The sequence below is a fragment of the Sphaeramia orbicularis genome, chromosome 21, assembly GCF_902148855.1.
Source record: "Sphaeramia orbicularis chromosome 21, fSphaOr1.1, whole genome shotgun sequence".
NCBI lineage: Eukaryota > Metazoa > Chordata > Actinopteri > Kurtiformes > Apogonidae > Sphaeramia > Sphaeramia orbicularis.
Genome location: NC_043977.1, coordinates 9,717,822 through 9,735,491, shown reverse-complemented (window position 1 = coordinate 9,735,491; position 17,670 = coordinate 9,717,822). Strand labels below are relative to the sequence as shown.

The 17,670-nt window shown below is 35.0% G+C and overlaps 1 protein-coding gene across 2 annotated transcripts in view; it reads right to left on the bottom strand.

The window, feature by feature from the left end:
- The window catches only part of slc37a1 (solute carrier family 37 member 1), a 33,340-nt gene that overhangs the window by 3,224 nt on the left and 12,446 nt on the right, over nucleotides 1–17,670 (bottom strand). The window contains exons 9-20 of one of the 2 annotated variants that reach the window (XM_030125059.1): nucleotides 16,765–16,817; nucleotides 14,162–14,236; nucleotides 12,887–12,925; nucleotides 11,403–11,525; nucleotides 10,619–10,709; nucleotides 9,465–9,527; nucleotides 9,298–9,383; nucleotides 7,045–7,093; nucleotides 4,655–4,728; nucleotides 3,603–3,681; nucleotides 2,503–2,600; nucleotides 1,354–1,418 (exon numbers count right to left, since the gene is read on the bottom strand). In XM_030125059.1, the coding sequence (XP_029980919.1) occupies nucleotides 1,354–1,418; nucleotides 2,503–2,600; nucleotides 3,603–3,681; nucleotides 4,655–4,728; nucleotides 7,045–7,093; nucleotides 9,298–9,383; nucleotides 9,465–9,527; nucleotides 10,619–10,709; nucleotides 11,403–11,525; nucleotides 12,887–12,925; nucleotides 14,162–14,236; nucleotides 16,765–16,817 (895 nt within the window). The remainder of the gene's footprint in view (nucleotides 1–1,353; nucleotides 1,419–2,502; nucleotides 2,601–3,602; nucleotides 3,682–4,654; nucleotides 4,729–7,044; nucleotides 7,094–9,297; nucleotides 9,384–9,464; nucleotides 9,528–10,618; nucleotides 10,710–11,402; nucleotides 11,526–12,886; nucleotides 12,926–14,161; nucleotides 14,237–16,764; nucleotides 16,818–17,670) is intronic. The other variant, XM_030125060.1, reaches the window with a different exon arrangement.

Below are 17,670 nucleotides of genomic sequence, written 5' to 3'. Positions count from 1 at the left end.
CCAGAGATTGTCACATCTTTAAGGTAAATAAGTTCATAAAACCATTATATTTCTTTGTAACTGCACTTGATCCATTTTAAAAACCGTCAAAAAGGATTTTTGGTTGATTTTTGGGTGTTTTTTTGGGGCTGGAATGGATTAAATATATTTCAATTAATGTCAATAGGGAAAACTGATTTTTAAAATGAGTAAATCACAAATTGGGGTGCGTGCGCGCATTTTCTCTGGGGATGTGTGCATGCGTGCCAGCCAGTTTCCGTCCTACTTATAATACTACGGGGGCACAGGGCGGTGCGGTCTGTTCTGTCCTGCCTGCAGAAGTGAAAGTGAAACTTAAGGCTCATTTATCTTTTCCCTACCTCCTGAAGCTTCACAAACTTTCATTTGAGGGGGCAAGACATTTGTCCTGGCCTATTATATATTATACATATGTATAACAAGTCTAATGCGACAGTGATGATTTTTTTTTTGTATGAAATGTATGGTGTGCGGAAAAGCTGCACTATTATATACAAATTATTTATAAGAATTCACTACTAAAACCTTGCTAAAATGCTGCTAAAAGTAATAAAAATCTACCATTTCTCTCACCGACTGCACTCTGCTGCTCTCTGCTCCACCCACTTCCACCCTTCCCCCTCAGCCAATGCTGACCTCTACCCTGATGTGTTATAGACCAATAGAAAGAACCCAATCTCAGATAAAAGATGACATTTGGATTTTGTCAATAGCTTAATTTGAATGACGGTGAATCTTAGAAGAGTTAAAAGCAGGGTTTTGTTTTTTTTTCTTCCAGTGGACCTGTTAGACCTCCCTGCTTCATCTCCTTCTGGAACAGCATCTGTTTGGACACTAAATGGTTCTAAATCAATGTTTGACTCAGAACTAGGAGTTTGTGCCAAAGTTTCAACTCGTAACTCACACTCATTAACCTGCGACTGTCTGTTTATCCTCATTCTGCTCTGATCATAAAGTCGTGGACTCTTTGATTCTGCTTTGACTGAAGCCAACAGATAAACTAAGATAAACTGCTTTAACATATAAGTGGAGAATCTGTTTACATCCACACTAATACTCTGATCAGTATCAGATTAATATTGATCATGTAAACAGTGTAATCTGATCTATTTTATCAGATAACAGCAGTAATCTGACTAGAATAAATCAGATTAACACACTTGGATTTGTCCCCAATACTCCCATGTCTTTATGCATGTATACAGGTTAATCTGATTAATTTAGTTCTGTTACATCTGAACATGTGGAAAAACTATTAAATCGTAGAAAACAGAAGTCAAGGAAACAGACTCCATGAAGCTGTGAATTCAACAGGTAGGTGATAATGAGACTCACTCTACAGCTGAGATGGGCCGTGACTTATTGGATGTCAGTTCCTTCATCACCAGCCGAAGCAGCAGCTGAAAAAAAACAAGTCACAGGTTAGTTTATTCACAGATTTACTGTTTGTCTCAAACACCAGTGAAGACATCAGAATGTTTTCTCTGATGCTGGTGCAGCTGAAACTGCCCTATTTTTTATTAATTATTCTGCAGATTATTTGGTTCATTTATCATTGGGGGATCTACACAAGTTTATTATAAAGCTAAACAACAAAAAGCATGAAATATCTACAAAACCTGAACCTTTAAGCTTGAACGTTGACTAAAACATTTTTAGCCATTACCAAAACAGTTTTTGCTTCAATTAATGGATTAACAAACTTGTTTGACTGAATTGTAGAAGGTTGAAGTGGATTTACAGCAAAATGAAGCCAAATCTATTCTATCAGAAACTGAAACTGGAAACCAGAGTTCGACAGATTATTTGGACTGAAATATCATTTTATCCAAACCAGCAGTGATCATTTATGTGAACCAAACAGTATACAGACACATTCACGTACAAATTAAAGTTCACTGGTACAAAAACAGTGATTCTACAGATTAAGATGAAACTTAATTTCAATCAGGACTTTTTACTTTTCTTTAAAAAAAAAAAAAAAAACAACATTTCAAAGGTTAGTTTTTTGCCGACCTGTGGATGCATATTTAGTTTAAGCATAATAACAGCGTTATAGGTCCAGTGACTCAGATTGAACAGGATCTAATTACAGAAATAGAATATCCATTAGTGAGTAATTACCTAAAAATCCCTGTGAATAGGTCATTTTCTATCTAAAAGGTTGTACAGTAGCTCTGAATAAACTCCCCTATTTTTCATCTTCTACAGCAGCTGACATCATTGGTTACTGTGCATGGCTGTCACCTGTTGTATTTATAGAGGTCTTCTCCCATTAACCATCTAAAAACTCCTGTATTTACATCTGTAGCCCATTTCTGCCATAGTTATTATCAGTCCAGTAATCTGTTATTTTTAGCTTTGTTTTGGTCTCCACCACCCTGCATTAGCTAACTGTGACTGAACACTCCATACTAAAGACTGTCAGCTGCATGTTTTACTTCTGCACACTAAAACTAATACTTGTGTTTTCCGAACTCTTACCAGCAGAGCGAAGAAGTCGGCGGTCATGAGCATATAGAAGACCTGGTCCCATCCTCCTGCAGACAACAGTCCGGCCAGCAGGGGGCCTAGTGCTGCCCCTGAACACGCAAACAGGAAAATATAAAACACAAGGAAGAGATTAAAGAAACATCTGGAATGACTGCAGGCTGTAAATACACCTCCTGTTGTAATAAATAGATTCGTCCCCCATAAACGTGTCTGTTTAATATGAGCTGCAGTGTTTGAGCAGATTACTGAGCCTTTTCTATGAATTTAAAGAACATTAGAGTCAATCAGAGAGCCTGTTTACATGATCATAAAAATCTCATAACCATTAATAATCAGATAATTGAAATAATCAGATGTGATGCATTTACATGCACTTCAGATACAGGATAATCCATAAACCCTGGTTTAGACGTTTCAGTCCATTATTGGATTTATTTCAAAGTTCATTGTTACATAGTGATATAGAATCAAACTTCCTGTTATTGTCTTAAACTTATGTTTGCATTTGCTTATTTTTTTCATTATTTTACAAGTTTTTTTGTTCCGTTTTGTTCGTTTCTTCGTTGTTTCATTTATTCTTCATTATTTTTTCTACATACACTAATACAAAGAAATATCTGTAGTTGTCATTATGTTATTTTACTGGTCTGACCCACTTTAGATCATATTGGTCTGAATGTGAAACCTGAACTAAAATGATTTTAACATCATTGACTGTTATTATCTTCTACAAACTCATCCCTCAGGCCAGATTGGACTGTTTGGTGGGCCAGTTTTGGCCAAGGGGCTGCATGTTTGACTCCCCTGATGTAGACAGAAAGTTAAAAAAAAAAAAATCAATAATTAAAACTGAATTTTAATTATTAAAACCAATAACTGTGATAAAAGTGTTTGGGAATAATCACATGGACTTATCCCAGTTACAGTGTGAAAACACTTAAGGGACAGTGTACACTTTGGGATTAATTACAGCAAAAAAAAAAAAAAAAGAAAAAAAAAAAAAGAAATGGAGGACAGAGCAGTAACATGTCAACACTGGACACATTCTGTCTATAAATGCAGACACTCTGAGGAATCACTGTGACACTAACCCACAGATCCTGTCCCGTCGATGATGGCGGTGACTGTAGATAAGGCCCTGGCGTTGCCCTTCAGGCTCTTATGGGTCCCCTGGGGTCAAAGGTGAAGAGAGGGTTAAGACAAAAAGGGGAGAGGAGGTTTAATCAGGTAACGTTTGCATGAACATATAAATCCAGTAACTATTATTAATTAGATCATTATAATAATCTGATGTAAAGCGTTTACATGCACTTCCTGGTTTAGATGTTTCAGTCCATTACTGGATTTATTTCGAGTTGGTAGGTACGCACTGACATAGAATCCAACTTCATGTTATTGACTTGATTTACATCCACACTAATACTCTGATCAGTATCTGATTAGTGGAGTTATCAGATTGTTATTGATCGTAAATCTGTGTTTCATTAAATTGAGAATGGGATCCCTCAGGGCACTGTCTTAGGCCCCATCATTAATATGTTTATATGAATGTATTTTCAGATGTAGGTCTAAAGATGTACACTGATGACACAGACCCCGTTTACATCCACACTAATACTCTGATCAGTATCTGATTATTATTGATCATGTAAACAGTCTAATCTGATATGTTTTATCAGATAACAGCAGTAATCTGATTATAATAAATCAGATTAACACACCTAGATTTGTCCCCAGTACTTCCATGTCTTCATGCATGTATACAGGTTAATCTGATTTATTTAGTTCTGTTACATCTGAACATGTAGAAAAACTATTAAATCAGAGAAAACTGAAGTGACATAAAAGACAATAACAAGAAGTTAGATTCTATGTCACTACATTCGTATGAACTCTGAAATAAATCCAATAATGGACTGAAATGTCTAAACCAGGGTTTTCAATTATCGTATTTCTGAAGTGCATATAAACGCATCACATCAGAGTATTACAATTATCTGATCATTAACAGTTTTTGGATTTTTATGGTCATGGAAATGGACTCACTCTGTATATGAGAAGTCGTCTTATTTCTGTGAGAACAGGGTTAATGCTGCTGCTTTAGGTCAGTGATTATCGTACTTGGGTGATGAATTGTTCTTACCAAATCCGCCGACACGGCGGTGGTGATGAGAGCGTAAGGCCCGTTGACAAGTCCTCCACACACCAACAACATCCCTGAAAACATACACCGTCACACTCACACCTCCTTCTATGGCTCATATTAAGGTTCATTTCCACAGTTTGGATTGGACACTGGTGTGTGTTCAGATAATTATAGGACATAATCTGCAGCTGCAGCTCGTCCCCTGCTGCATCACACTGTGCTACATAATGACAATCACTAATTCCCTTCAGTGTATTGTGAGGATAATGAGCCACAGCTGTGACCGTCACGAGCTCAGTGTCAACGATACACAGTCATTGTCGTCCAATCAGAGCTCAGCGCATGCTAATTCAGGCGTCTGAAGTAACCTTGTGGAACTGGACTTTGCCTCTTATTAACACAGAGGTGGACGCACAGACGATAATTAAATCAAGTGTTATGTCGTGTTCATTTAGGCAGAAGGAACTGTGTCCAAACAGGTGAAAAAACAGGTTAATTCACATAATCCACACCCACAGTTTGAGTTCATTAACCTCAGAGTGGAAGGGAATGTACATCTCATAGAATGTTCCTGTTGTTCACCTGTATCATATCAAACCTCTGTGATTATTAAACATATCTTTTCAAAACTACACCTCCCATAATGCTTTGTAACACAGCTTCTTCCTGTCTTTTTCAGAGTCTTGTTTTGTTCATAGTTCATGGTTTCATTCTGTGAGCTCTAACCTTTAACTGTACTTTTACAACCAGGTCTGAATTAAGGATAAATCCACTAATCTTTATTCAATTTAATTTAGTTCTGCCTCCTGAAAGACAACAATTCTGAGCAACTTTCAGTCCAATGAGATGTGGAGGATCGCTGAAGTTGACCATTGACTAACACTCATTATAGTGAAATTCGCCTATAATCCAAACACTGTAGTCACTGTTGTGTACCTGTGTTGTCTAATTTATTTTCTGTGTGGTTCTGATTTATATTATGTGGTCAAAGTCAAAGTGTCAAAGTCTGCAGCTGATAAACAATGAGCTGAAGCTAAAGATGAAAAGCTTGGTGACTGAATATGTGTTGTTTAAATGCACAGTGTTGTATTCCAACAGTTTAATCATCTTTTTAAGGCTGCATTTGTTTTTCTATGGAAAATACTGGGAAACAGAGACTCCATCGTCAGGTTGCAATTTACGTAGCTCTTAAATAAATCTCGTCTTGGATCTAAAACCTCCTACTGCTCTAGAGCTGCATCTAAACAACCTTTAACCTTCCAACATCCAGGTAAGCGTATTATGCACACTTTAAACTTCATGTTATTAAAGGTCATACTATTTTTCATAATTTGTTTTAGGTCAGAATTCAAAAGTTGTTAAATTTGTATGATTTTTTAAAATTCTGACCCATCCACTAAAATCAGCACATTTTAAACATTGTTAAATTCCTACACTAGCATCCCTCTACCAAGTGAGTAAAAAATGCACACTGACACATTTTAGCATTTACCATTTGACCTAACACAATAAATAATTTTAAAATTTCAATTTAACCTCAATTTAACCAGGAAATATCCCATTGAGATTAAGAACCTCATTTACAAGGGAGTCCTGGCCAAGATAGGCAGCATCAAATACAACACACAGTTACTAGATTACACAGTGAAAACACATATAACACACACATTCGACAATAAACAGTAAAAATAACATTTACAAGCAGATTAGGAAAAATCTGCTTGTCAAAGTTATTTTTAAAAACTGTTTTTTAACAACTGTTTATATAATAGTGTATAGTAACCAAAGTTGGTGTTAATCATTGACATATGCCAGAACAAAAAAATAAAAAAATAAGTAATCCCATTCTTATGTAGAATATTGGAGAAAAAAACATTTCTGTTCTTTGCATCCAAAAATTAGGTTTGTTTGTAATTAAAAATATGACATTTAAAGGTTGACAAATATGAGTTATTGAGTATTTGTTTATGGCTCAAGTTGATGAAATACAAAAAAATGTAAAAAAGTTAAAGAACAAACTGTATGAAAAATATGTTATTACAATGACATTGTGCATATTATGGGCTTTAGGTGGTTAGAAGGACCTCTATGATAATGGAGGATTGATGGATCATATATCATCATTTATTTAGTAATCATAAATATCTGAGTACAGTCTCCATATCATGTGAAATGGATTATATCAAGATCTTCATGTACATCTTGCATTATTTTTTTTTAACATATTATGTTATGATGAACAATATCAAAGCTGAACTTATGAAAAACATTCTGACATTAGTACTGTACTGCACAGATTATCCACCTTCAGTGGTTAAAGGACCTCTATAGGTGAATACCAGAGGGAAAAATGCTTGTTAGAAATATTAATCTACAGTGTTTCTTACCAATAGTTGGTCCCAAACCAAACTGGCTGATCATGGAGAAGCCGTACAACTGAAAAAAAAAAAAAAAAAAGGATATAACATTTAATCACATTTAAGTCATCATCATCACAGCTACATCCACAGTGAAACTAAATACATGTGGTATTTCAGAGGACAGTTGTGTTACATTCTGTCAGTTCAATGTTAGCATGTCTGTGTTTTGTTTGGTTGTTTGTTCATGTTCAATTCAGACCCTCAGAGAATCCCCCTCCATCCCTCATCCTTTGAACATTTGGCTCCCCCTGCTGGAAACTCTGGGTATATGTACATCTAGTTCACAGATCCTCTGTACTTGAACAAGTGCATTTTACTAATTCGTGCCATCTTTCCTTATTTCTAAAGACAAGTAACATTAATGTTTAAATATAAATCAATGCTTAGCCCCCTGCCTTTCTACATTTGCACATTAATTGTGGAGAGACATTCTGACATTTATTCTCTCTGTACAAATGGTCATGTATTGCAAGGATGTCAAACTCATTTTCTTTCAGGTTCCACATTCAGCCCAATTTCATCTCAAGTGTAAAATAATATAACCTATAAATAATGACAACTCAACCTGAAAAAATATTAAATTTCTTAAAAAAAATAACTGCAAAATTAACAACATTATGCCTCAACTTTTTATTTATACATGTGCATTACAGATCAGACCTACTAAGGCACAAAACATTTAAGAACGGGCAGAACATTGGTAAAATTACACTTAATTTTCTTTAAACATTTCAGGTTGTCCATATTTGTTCAGGTTTTTCACATTTTATTGTTAAAGGATAGTTTGTAATTGTAAACATTTTAATAATCCGATGTTATTTTTTTGGAACTGAAACAAAGAGAAAAATTTGGAGTTGTCATTATTTACAGGCATAATGTAATATTACTTTTTTCACATTAAACCAAGAAGAAAATTTGGAGTCAGTTATTTTACTTTAGATCAGGCATGTCCAAAGTCCGGCCCGGGGGCCAATCACGGCCCGCGGTCAGATTTTATACGGCCCACAGCTTGGGTTTTATAATGTATTATTCATGGCCTGCTTGGACTGTTGAACTGAGTACATGAATCATGAAAGGTTCAAAATGCAATTTCTCCTTTCACCTCATGGTGGCAGCACCACTCTAACTCTATCTGGCTCTGTGACCTTCCCATCAACCATTTTCGCTAATTTCTAACCATGGTGCCTGTAAATAAAAAAAAAAGGAAAGTTGACAGTGAGGGCCGCCGCTTCCAGGAAAGATGGGAATTACAATTTTTTTTCACTGAAAATTGAGGTGATTGTGTTTGCCTAATTTGTCGAGAGATTGTTGCCTTGTTTAAGGAATTCAATGTAAAGACACACTAGCAGACAAAACAAGCTAACGCATACGACAAGCTACAAGGGAGTGAGCGTTCTGAAAAAGTGACGCAAATTCAAGCTGCTTTAAACTCACAACAGTGACTCTTCATGTGAACCTGGGAGTTCAATGAATTCACCACCAGGGCAGGCTACCAAGTTGCCAGGTTAATTGCCTATAATTGCTGGTGATATGTACTTGTAGATGTGACACAAATATTACTTTCTGAATGATTTTGTGAAAGACAAGAGTAAGAGTCATATGTTTTCATCTGAAATGTTAACAGACTTTGCATTACTGAGTAATATATGAGTAATGATTACTCATATAAGTCATGTTTAAAATGAATGTGGGGTTAAGATTTTTATCAACTTCTTGGAAGTTTAAGATACTCCATACAGTTTGTTCTATGTTATCTGACTCCAGATGTGAAAGGAAGGCAGAATTGTTTTTTTTTTTTTTTTTTTAATTTGTTCACACCTGAGTGGTGTAGATTTGGTTACATTGCCATTTAAAAAAAATTGTATTGTGACAATGAAAATAAAATTATTGTAGAACAGCACATTTATATGTAATTTTTACTGTTTAAAAAACGTCTGAAGGGACCGCTGGCCCCTGGCAATGTCCACATTATCAGATCTGGCCCTCTTTAAAAAAAGTTTGGACACCCCTGCTTTAGATCATGTTGGTCTGAATGTGGAACCTGAACTAAAACCAGTTCAACATCCTTGACTGTTAATATCTTCAGTATAATTTTTGTCCTTTGTAAATTCACCCCATGGGCCGGACTGGACCCTTTCGCAGGCCAGTTTTGGTCCACGGGCCATACGTTTAACATCTCTGGGGTAGAGGTTTGTCTCCACAGAAATCATGCAGACTTACTGTCGGAGCAGCAAGCAGTAACATGACTGCACAGGTGGTGGCTCTCTTCCCCAGTTTATCTGAGACCACTCCTGCTAAGATCCCTCCTGTATCACAAACATCAGAGACACAACGTCAGGGAGTTCAGAGGAAGGAAACCATAGCAACAACAAACCCACAGGACGTACCTACGATCCCTCCCACGTCAAACAGTGTCGACAGATCTCCAGCCTTCTTGGCGTCAAGGTGAGCTGAGAATAGAAAAATCCATGATACATGGTAAATCTTAGCAACGTCGATTCTGCAGACGGTAACACCAGGACATCCACAGAAAGAAGGTTTAACCTTTTAAGGACTACCATTATAACAGATTAAATTTATTTATGTCGTTTTTGCAATAAAAGTGTGACAAAATGTCTTTTTTGCCAATTCTTTTGCACCTTTTTTCAGGAAGAACTTAACTTCCAATATGTGTCCATTAATTATTATTATTATATATAATAAATACTAAAAACAGTGTTTTATAGCAAAAAAAAAAAAAACTACTAGAATTTTTAATATATTTACTATTAAAAAAAACTGTAAATGTTCATAGTGAAACGTTATAAGATTACAGAAATAAACTTTCAACTATTTTCCATGTGTTCAAACATTTGAGTTTGTCTGGATCATTCTGTGTCCATGTTCTTATTTTTAGTTCTTTCTAATCATTTTTATCCTGGTGATAGTCTGTGTTCACTTTCTGTCTAGTTGCAGACAGAGCCCCTCATTTCACTGACAAAAACATCCATCATCTGATTCAAATACAGACACTGCATCTGTTTATGTTCTGTTTAGTTCTGCATATAGATTTACATATATAGATAGAAATATACATACATTTATATAATATTTACAGATACAAAAACAACTATCAATGAACTATACAAACAAATAACACAGTGAAAAAGGGCAGAAAAAAACCAAAAAACCCCCACCAAAACTCAACAAAAACATACTAGTAGAACACTCCAAAGCAGCACTATCACTATACAATTATTTACAGAATTCACCACTAAAACCTCGCTAAAACGTTGCTAAAAGTAATAAAAATCTTCCATCTCTCTCTCAACGACTGCACTCTGCTGCTCTCTGCTCTGTCCACCTTCACCCTCCCTCCCAGCCAATGCAGACCTCTACCTTAATGTGTTATAGACCAATAGAAAGAATCCAATCTCAGCTCAAAGATGATGTTTGGATTCTGTCAATAAACGGCTCAGGAGTTACAGCAAATTGAATGACGGTGGATGAAAAAAATCATCTAAAAATCTTAATCAGATGCTAGTTCTTGTCTGAGATTTACCTGCTTTTGTGATGTAGAGTGGCAGCCAGAACAAGAAGGTGTAGCTGACAAGTTTAGCAAACAGCAAACACAGAGAGAACTCGATGACCCCCTGCAGAAATAAACACACAAACCCACAGATTCACTGATTAAATGTCACATCAGGTGGTGAGTTTTTAGTAAGTGAGGTCTGTGTGGAAGTGGAAAGAGATGGAGGAGACAGAGGAGGAAGAGGAGACAGAGGAGGAAGAGCTACAGCATTTAAAAATAAAACATAAATGCATTATTTTTTATAGACTTTCATACACATGGTTAATACTGTGAATATTCATAGAAATTGTTAATATTGTAAATATTGTGTCTATTCATATTTTAAGTCAATTATTATTTTAATCTACTTTTTAGTTCTATTCTAATTTTACTTTTGGTTAAATTTTATATTCTGTTTTATTAACTTTTTAGTTTTTTTGTAATTTTTGATGTATTTGACGTACTTTTTTTTATTATTAATATTGTTGCACTGACTGGAGCTGCACTCACTAATTTCACTAAACACACAATGACAATAAAGGTTATTCTATTCTGATATGAAAATGACATTTTTGTCCATATCACATAATCAAGACCTGCCTTTCCTGCATCAGACACTCGACCTGTTTCAACAACTGTTAAATGTAACTGAGGAACCACATTTATACTCAATGATCCTATGTTTTGAACAGGGACTACACTGTTCTAAACTGACTCAACCCCATGGTATTGTTTCTTGGTGGTGCATTGTGGGTAATGTATGTGCTTAACTGACCGGTATCCGCAGGGCGCCCATGAAGCTGATGGCCGACGGCTCCGATTCGCTCTTAACCACCACAACCGGCTGCACCGGGACGCGAACGCTGTCCCGCGGTAACAGCAGCTCGGTGTCGTAACTCTATAGAAAACAGACAGAAAAAGAAGAGGGAAGTCCAGACACGGTATCAAACGCATCCACAGCAGAGTCAGGCACAGACGAATTATGTGTCTGAGCCACGAATTTCATGGAAAATAACAGAAATCAAATAAAAACAATCAGTGATAATCAATGAAGTATCAGCCATTTAAAGAGGAATTAAGGAACACATCCACATAATGTTCTTTCCAACACAGAAACTGGTAAAGGTGGATTAATATCCATTTATGCTCCATCTTCAATAGGTGTGTCCCCATCCAAACCAATTGCAAATTTCTACCAAATTTTCAGAAAAATCACCAAAAGAAAATGTGATTTTTTTCATGTTTCTATCCACTAGTGCATGTACTGAGCTATATGTTTTTTTGTTGTGATATTATTAAACTACATGGATATAAATATTGGGACACCTCATGTTTACAGCTGTAAGATGTCCTGTTCATGCAGATTTGATATGTAATCAATATTTCCTTAAAGTTTAAAGGGAGATTTTTCTTCCTCAGTGAGATGCGAAGAAAGTAGATGGTTAGTTGTGGTAGGAAATTATTATTTACAGTCAGAGCACGAAAAATATTTTAGAAATTTAGAGATAGAACATTTAAAATCATAGTCATGGACAAAAACAAAAGCAAATAAAAATAGCTTAGGATGGATGGAAACACACAAATGACTTTCCGAGAGTAGGAACACTGGATCCAGACACTTTTAGAATACTGTGTTCTGATTGGTCAGCTTTCATGAAGCCTGCCTAGCAACAACAGCTTTGAGCCCCGCCCACCTGGAGGCTCTGTAAACAAACAGTAACAGAAGGACAAGACTTCTGTTCCTGGTTCTTTATGTGAGATGAAAACTGCACAAACCATCCACATACAGCTTTGGAAATGACGTTTAGACCTGATATTCATTCCGTTACTGGCATTTTTTTATCAAAATTATGATCTTTTGGCCTCAGAACCCTGATGGTCTCACATGTCATATTTAAGAGTTTTTCATGTCATATTTAAGAGTTTTTCATGTCATATTTAAGAGTTTTTCTCTTGTCAACATGGTCCAATGATGTTTTTTCCAAATCTATACGTTGGAGGCTGAATCTGATCTGTATCAGAGAACAGGAAAAAGCAGAACGTTAAAGAGCGGTGACCAGCGTTTAGACTCCGCCCACAACAAAAACTTAGACTGAATCCAAACGTCTGGACTGAAACTGAGCCTCCTGTAAAGAGGACCTGAGTTCCAGAGTCCAGATGATGCCATTTGGATTGAGCCTAAGGGTGATTTTTACTCATAATCCCCTGCCTGCTGCTCAAGGCACCATGAAACACCTGCAGGAAACTGAAGAAACTGACCTTCCTGTTCAAGACACCGTCCTCATAATAGTAATAGACCTGATGGATTATAATAACATGTTAAACACAGTAACACACATGCATCGGCCGTTTTCATAAAAACACCTGAATGAGTCTGAGAAAAAACAGAGAAAAATCAATGACTTCATTAAAAAAAAAAAAAAAAAAAAAACCTCAGCTGTGTCTGGTACACTAACCTTCAGTATCTGGGTGAGTATATTATGCACATTTTGCACTTCATGTTATAAAAGGTCATCTTATTTTTCACAATTTATTTTAGATCAGAATTCAAAAGTTGTTGCATGGTTTTTAAAATTCTGACCCATCCACTAAGATCAGTATAAAGTCAGATGGAAACAGACGCCACTTCACTTTGTTAAACTCTGCTAAAGTTTTATGACTTTCACTTTTAATATTGTTTATTTCAGATTCTATTCTTCATGTAGGAGAAAAAAAAAACATTGATCTTTTTTCTTCAAATGTCTGGATGATGCATTAAATTCCTCTGAAGACTTAGTTTAACAAAAACTGAAAATCTCTTCATTGTGACTCAGTTTTTTTAAGAGTTGAGTTGATTTAACCTACCAATATTGCGGAGATTTTTTATTTTTTTTTAGTTCAGGTTCCACATTCAAACCAATATAATCTCAAGTAAAATAATAACCTATAAATAATGACTTCAAATTTTCTTCTTGGTTTAATGTAACTAAAATAATATTACATTAGGCCTATAAATAATGACGACTAATTTTTTCTCTGCGTTGGTGCAAAAACAAAAAAAACACATTATGAAAATATTTGCAATTTAAAAAATGATCCTTTAACAATAAAATGTGAATAACCTGAACAAATATGAATGACCTGAAATGTCTAAAGAAAACTAAGTGTAATTTTAACAATATTCTGCCTGTTATTAAATGTTTTGTGCCTTTGTAAATCTGATCCATAATGCATATGTATAAATGATAAGTTGAGGCAAAATACTGTTAAAATGACATTTATTTTTCTTAAGATATTTCAAGTTATTCATATCTTCTTGTTTAAATAGTTTGTAAATGTAAATATTTTCATAATTTAATGTTATATTTGTGTACTGAAACAAAGAAAAAATTGTAGCTGTCATTATTTATAGTTTATGATATTTTTTTACTGGTCTGACCCACTTTAGATCATATTGAATGTGGAACCTGAACTAACCTGAGTTTGACATCCCTGATGTAATGTCTACAGATAATGTGTTTAAATGTCTTCAAATGCAGCTGCAGAGGCTCTGACCTGGCTTTTATCGTCCTTATACTGCAGATACATCTCTGCGTGTCCGTTCACTCCACTCCAGCTCTTTGACGCCACCTGAAAAAGAAGACAATCGTTCTCATCACATTCACACAAGAAAAGACACAGGTTTACATTATTCACACACATCTCTATGTTGTATCTGCTTAGTGCACTTCAACACTCTTAAAACCATGCACTGGTTTGTTAAAAGGTAAATGTTTCGTGTCTTTAGAGGTCAGAGGTTGACTGATAGTTTCACCTTCAGGTCATTTTTGTTTATTTTGTCATTTTTCTTTGTTGATTTGCTGATTGTTACATCCATGTTACATCTTATGTCATGAATTTCTACATGAATGTTCCTTTTTTGACAGATTTTACGCTGATGTCAGTTACTACTATACGCTACTGACACTTTTTAGACCCTTTAGAATAAAATCTAATCATATATCAATATTTTTTCTGCATAAATCTCTTAACCACTTCATCTCTGCCCAATACTACCAAATGTTCAATAATTTCCAGGCTGTTAACCCTTTAAATGCCAGTTTGAATATACTGACCCTAAAACATTTCACTGCTTCTGATTCTGTTGGGTTCTGTAAATTGGCTCGAGAGTCTGGTATTGACCAGCTCTATATGTAAAGTATCATGAGATAACTTTTGTTATGATTTGGCACAATATAAATAAAAATTTGATTGAATTTGATTAACTGCTTTACATCATTATGTGTTAAAGATTAACAACACAAACAAAAGTAAGAGTGCTGAAAAACATTCACTTCAACTTTTTTACGACCCTGGTTTTTCCTCACTGTTCCGTTATGACGCTGCTGATCTGAACATTATTTATCAGACATTTTCTGTGCTTCTTCTAAACTCGGTCAGCAGATTAGTTTACAGCTGGTTTGTTAGTGAAGTGGACAAACATTCTCGCTCTGCAGGAACAGACTGGAAGACAAAACAAGCTCAAACAATTATTTTTACCTAATACAGACAGATCTAACAGCCTGTCACACAGAAGAAATAAGACAAACACCTGTAAAAATAGTTCCAATGTCCCTGTATGTCAGTGTCATGTTCTATCTGAATCATCTCAAGTTGAATTTGTGAGGTTGTCTGGTTCTGTCTCTGTTAGAATCCTGTGGTCTGGTGCAGGAGATCAATCTAACAACAGAAGTGGGTGGTGCTTTCACTGGAGGAGAACTCAACTAATTCAATCAGTGATCAATAGGAACTATTGATGTCTGTAACCATTTGGATGTTACAAACCATCACAGTATGGACCATTTTATGGAAAGGCACATTTTTAATACTTAAAAAAATTCCTAAAAAATACTCAAAAATTTCTCAAATCTTTGAACACAATTTGTAGACAATGTCCCAAGAAGATACATATAAATTTGAACTGAAGTAGTTTCATTGGAGATGTTTGAAGAATTTGCAAACAACGACAAAGACAATGCCAGACACAGCGCCTTCACAATAACACATGGTTGATGAGATAAAACTGTCCTATTTGATGAGTAAATCTCTGTTTTAATCTATACTCATGTAAAGTCATGAGAGCCTGTTCTGTATGTAGTCATGGGGGATGTGTTCAGGGCAGACTGTAAACTGAAATCCTCATTACTTAAGACTAAATGCTGCATTCAAGCATACTTTGTAAATTCAGAAATCCTCACTCAAATGGTCTGAAATATTTACAACAGGAGAGGTGATTGTGTGTTTGCTGTTTTTCTTATTTACATGATGGTTCATCTGTTTTGACACTGAGGATGAAACTGTTAAACACTAACAGTCGTCTCATATGTTATATCATGATAAAGATTCATGTCACAAAGGGCTGATTCATCTGTGATTGAGATGATACTTGTGTGTGTGTGTGTGTGTGAAGCCACAGATGACAACTGTCGCTGTGGCAACTGTTGTTATGCACCAGTCTCACAGTGACACAAGTCAAACAAAAACACTGATACGCAACAGAATGAAGGACTGCAGTGACTTATTATACATTAACAATCCACCTTGAGAAAAGTGTTATATAGAACAAAGGTGAGCATCAAATTCTTGAACAATTAGGATCAAAGTTGGAAAAAAAGGCTGTGATTAATTAGTAGTAGATGTTTCCAACCAACTGGATCATCACAAATCGATAACTGGAAATGATTATTATACTGTGTCTTATAAAATAAACCATTATAAGACAAATTAATAGGAAAAAAATATGTAAAATGAAACATTAAATGTTTTCTCTCAGAGGGTTGTTGGAAGTTTTGTTTTTCAACTCTGGGTGGTGTTTATCACCTTCCATAGCTTTCAACTATTACATGGACAGTGATAGTATATAGTAAATGTAGAATTTTCCTGCAGAGGATTCAGAGAACCTCCACCCAATATGTTTAAGTAGAACACAACCTTTAGAAAAACCCTGTAATAAACTCAAATGATGCTACAATGAATGTGAAACTGAGTGGAATGAGGACATGACACCCCCCCCCCCCCCATCACTGAAAACACAGACTCTAAGATCCTCAGAAACTTAAAAATTAAATAAAAAGTAAAACCTCAGACCATTCAAAACCTCAGACCACCTTCATACTCACAGATTTTCCTGGAGATGAATTTTGTGCGTACATGCTTTTCAGGTCATTTGGATCTACAGGAGACAAAGACATGACACATTAGACTCTGACTTAAGGCTTCATTAACCCATAAAGACTTTTGTGGCAGTGCCAAAATAATTTTTTTCTTCATATTTAACTTTTGTCAAGTGATTTATCATCATTTATTATAATATTGTCCTCTGTATTTTGCATTTTTTTCTGTGAAAATCAGGTATTTTTCTATATTTAATTCATTAATTGTGTCTGTAGTTGTTTATTGAAGCTCAAATTAAGGTTAAGGGTTATTATATCAAAAACAGAGAAAACTGAAGTAAAACTGACTTTTTCAGTAAAATATATCATTAACTGAACATAAAAACAAATGTCTACAACCTTATTTTGTTCATTTTTATTCATTTTAATTGTTATTTTATTGTTTTTTGTTCATTTTGTTACTTATTTTATTTTTCTAAATTCGTTGCCTATTTTCTTACTTTTTCTTCAATTTTGTTTAGTCTGTGAATTATTCTGTTCAAATACTTATTATTTTGTTGATTTGCTTACTTATTTATTTAAATTTTATGAATTCATTGATCACTTGGGCAGTTTTTGTTTTTTACTTTATTCTTTTTTACTTCATTTTAGTAAATTTTTCAAATTTTTTTCACATTATTTATTTTGCCTTTTTCTATTTTTTTTGTTCATTTTATTTAGAATTTAACATAAACCCAGTGTCTCCATCCACTGTTATTTATCAAACTCCATGGGTTTTACTAGTGAATCAATGCTGTAGAAGATGACGGTGTTTCCACGTTCACTACAGAGCCTCTGAACGTCCAAATGGGTCAATATCTGATGACCATGAAAAGATGACAAACTGCATTTTACTCCAATTATTTACATGTG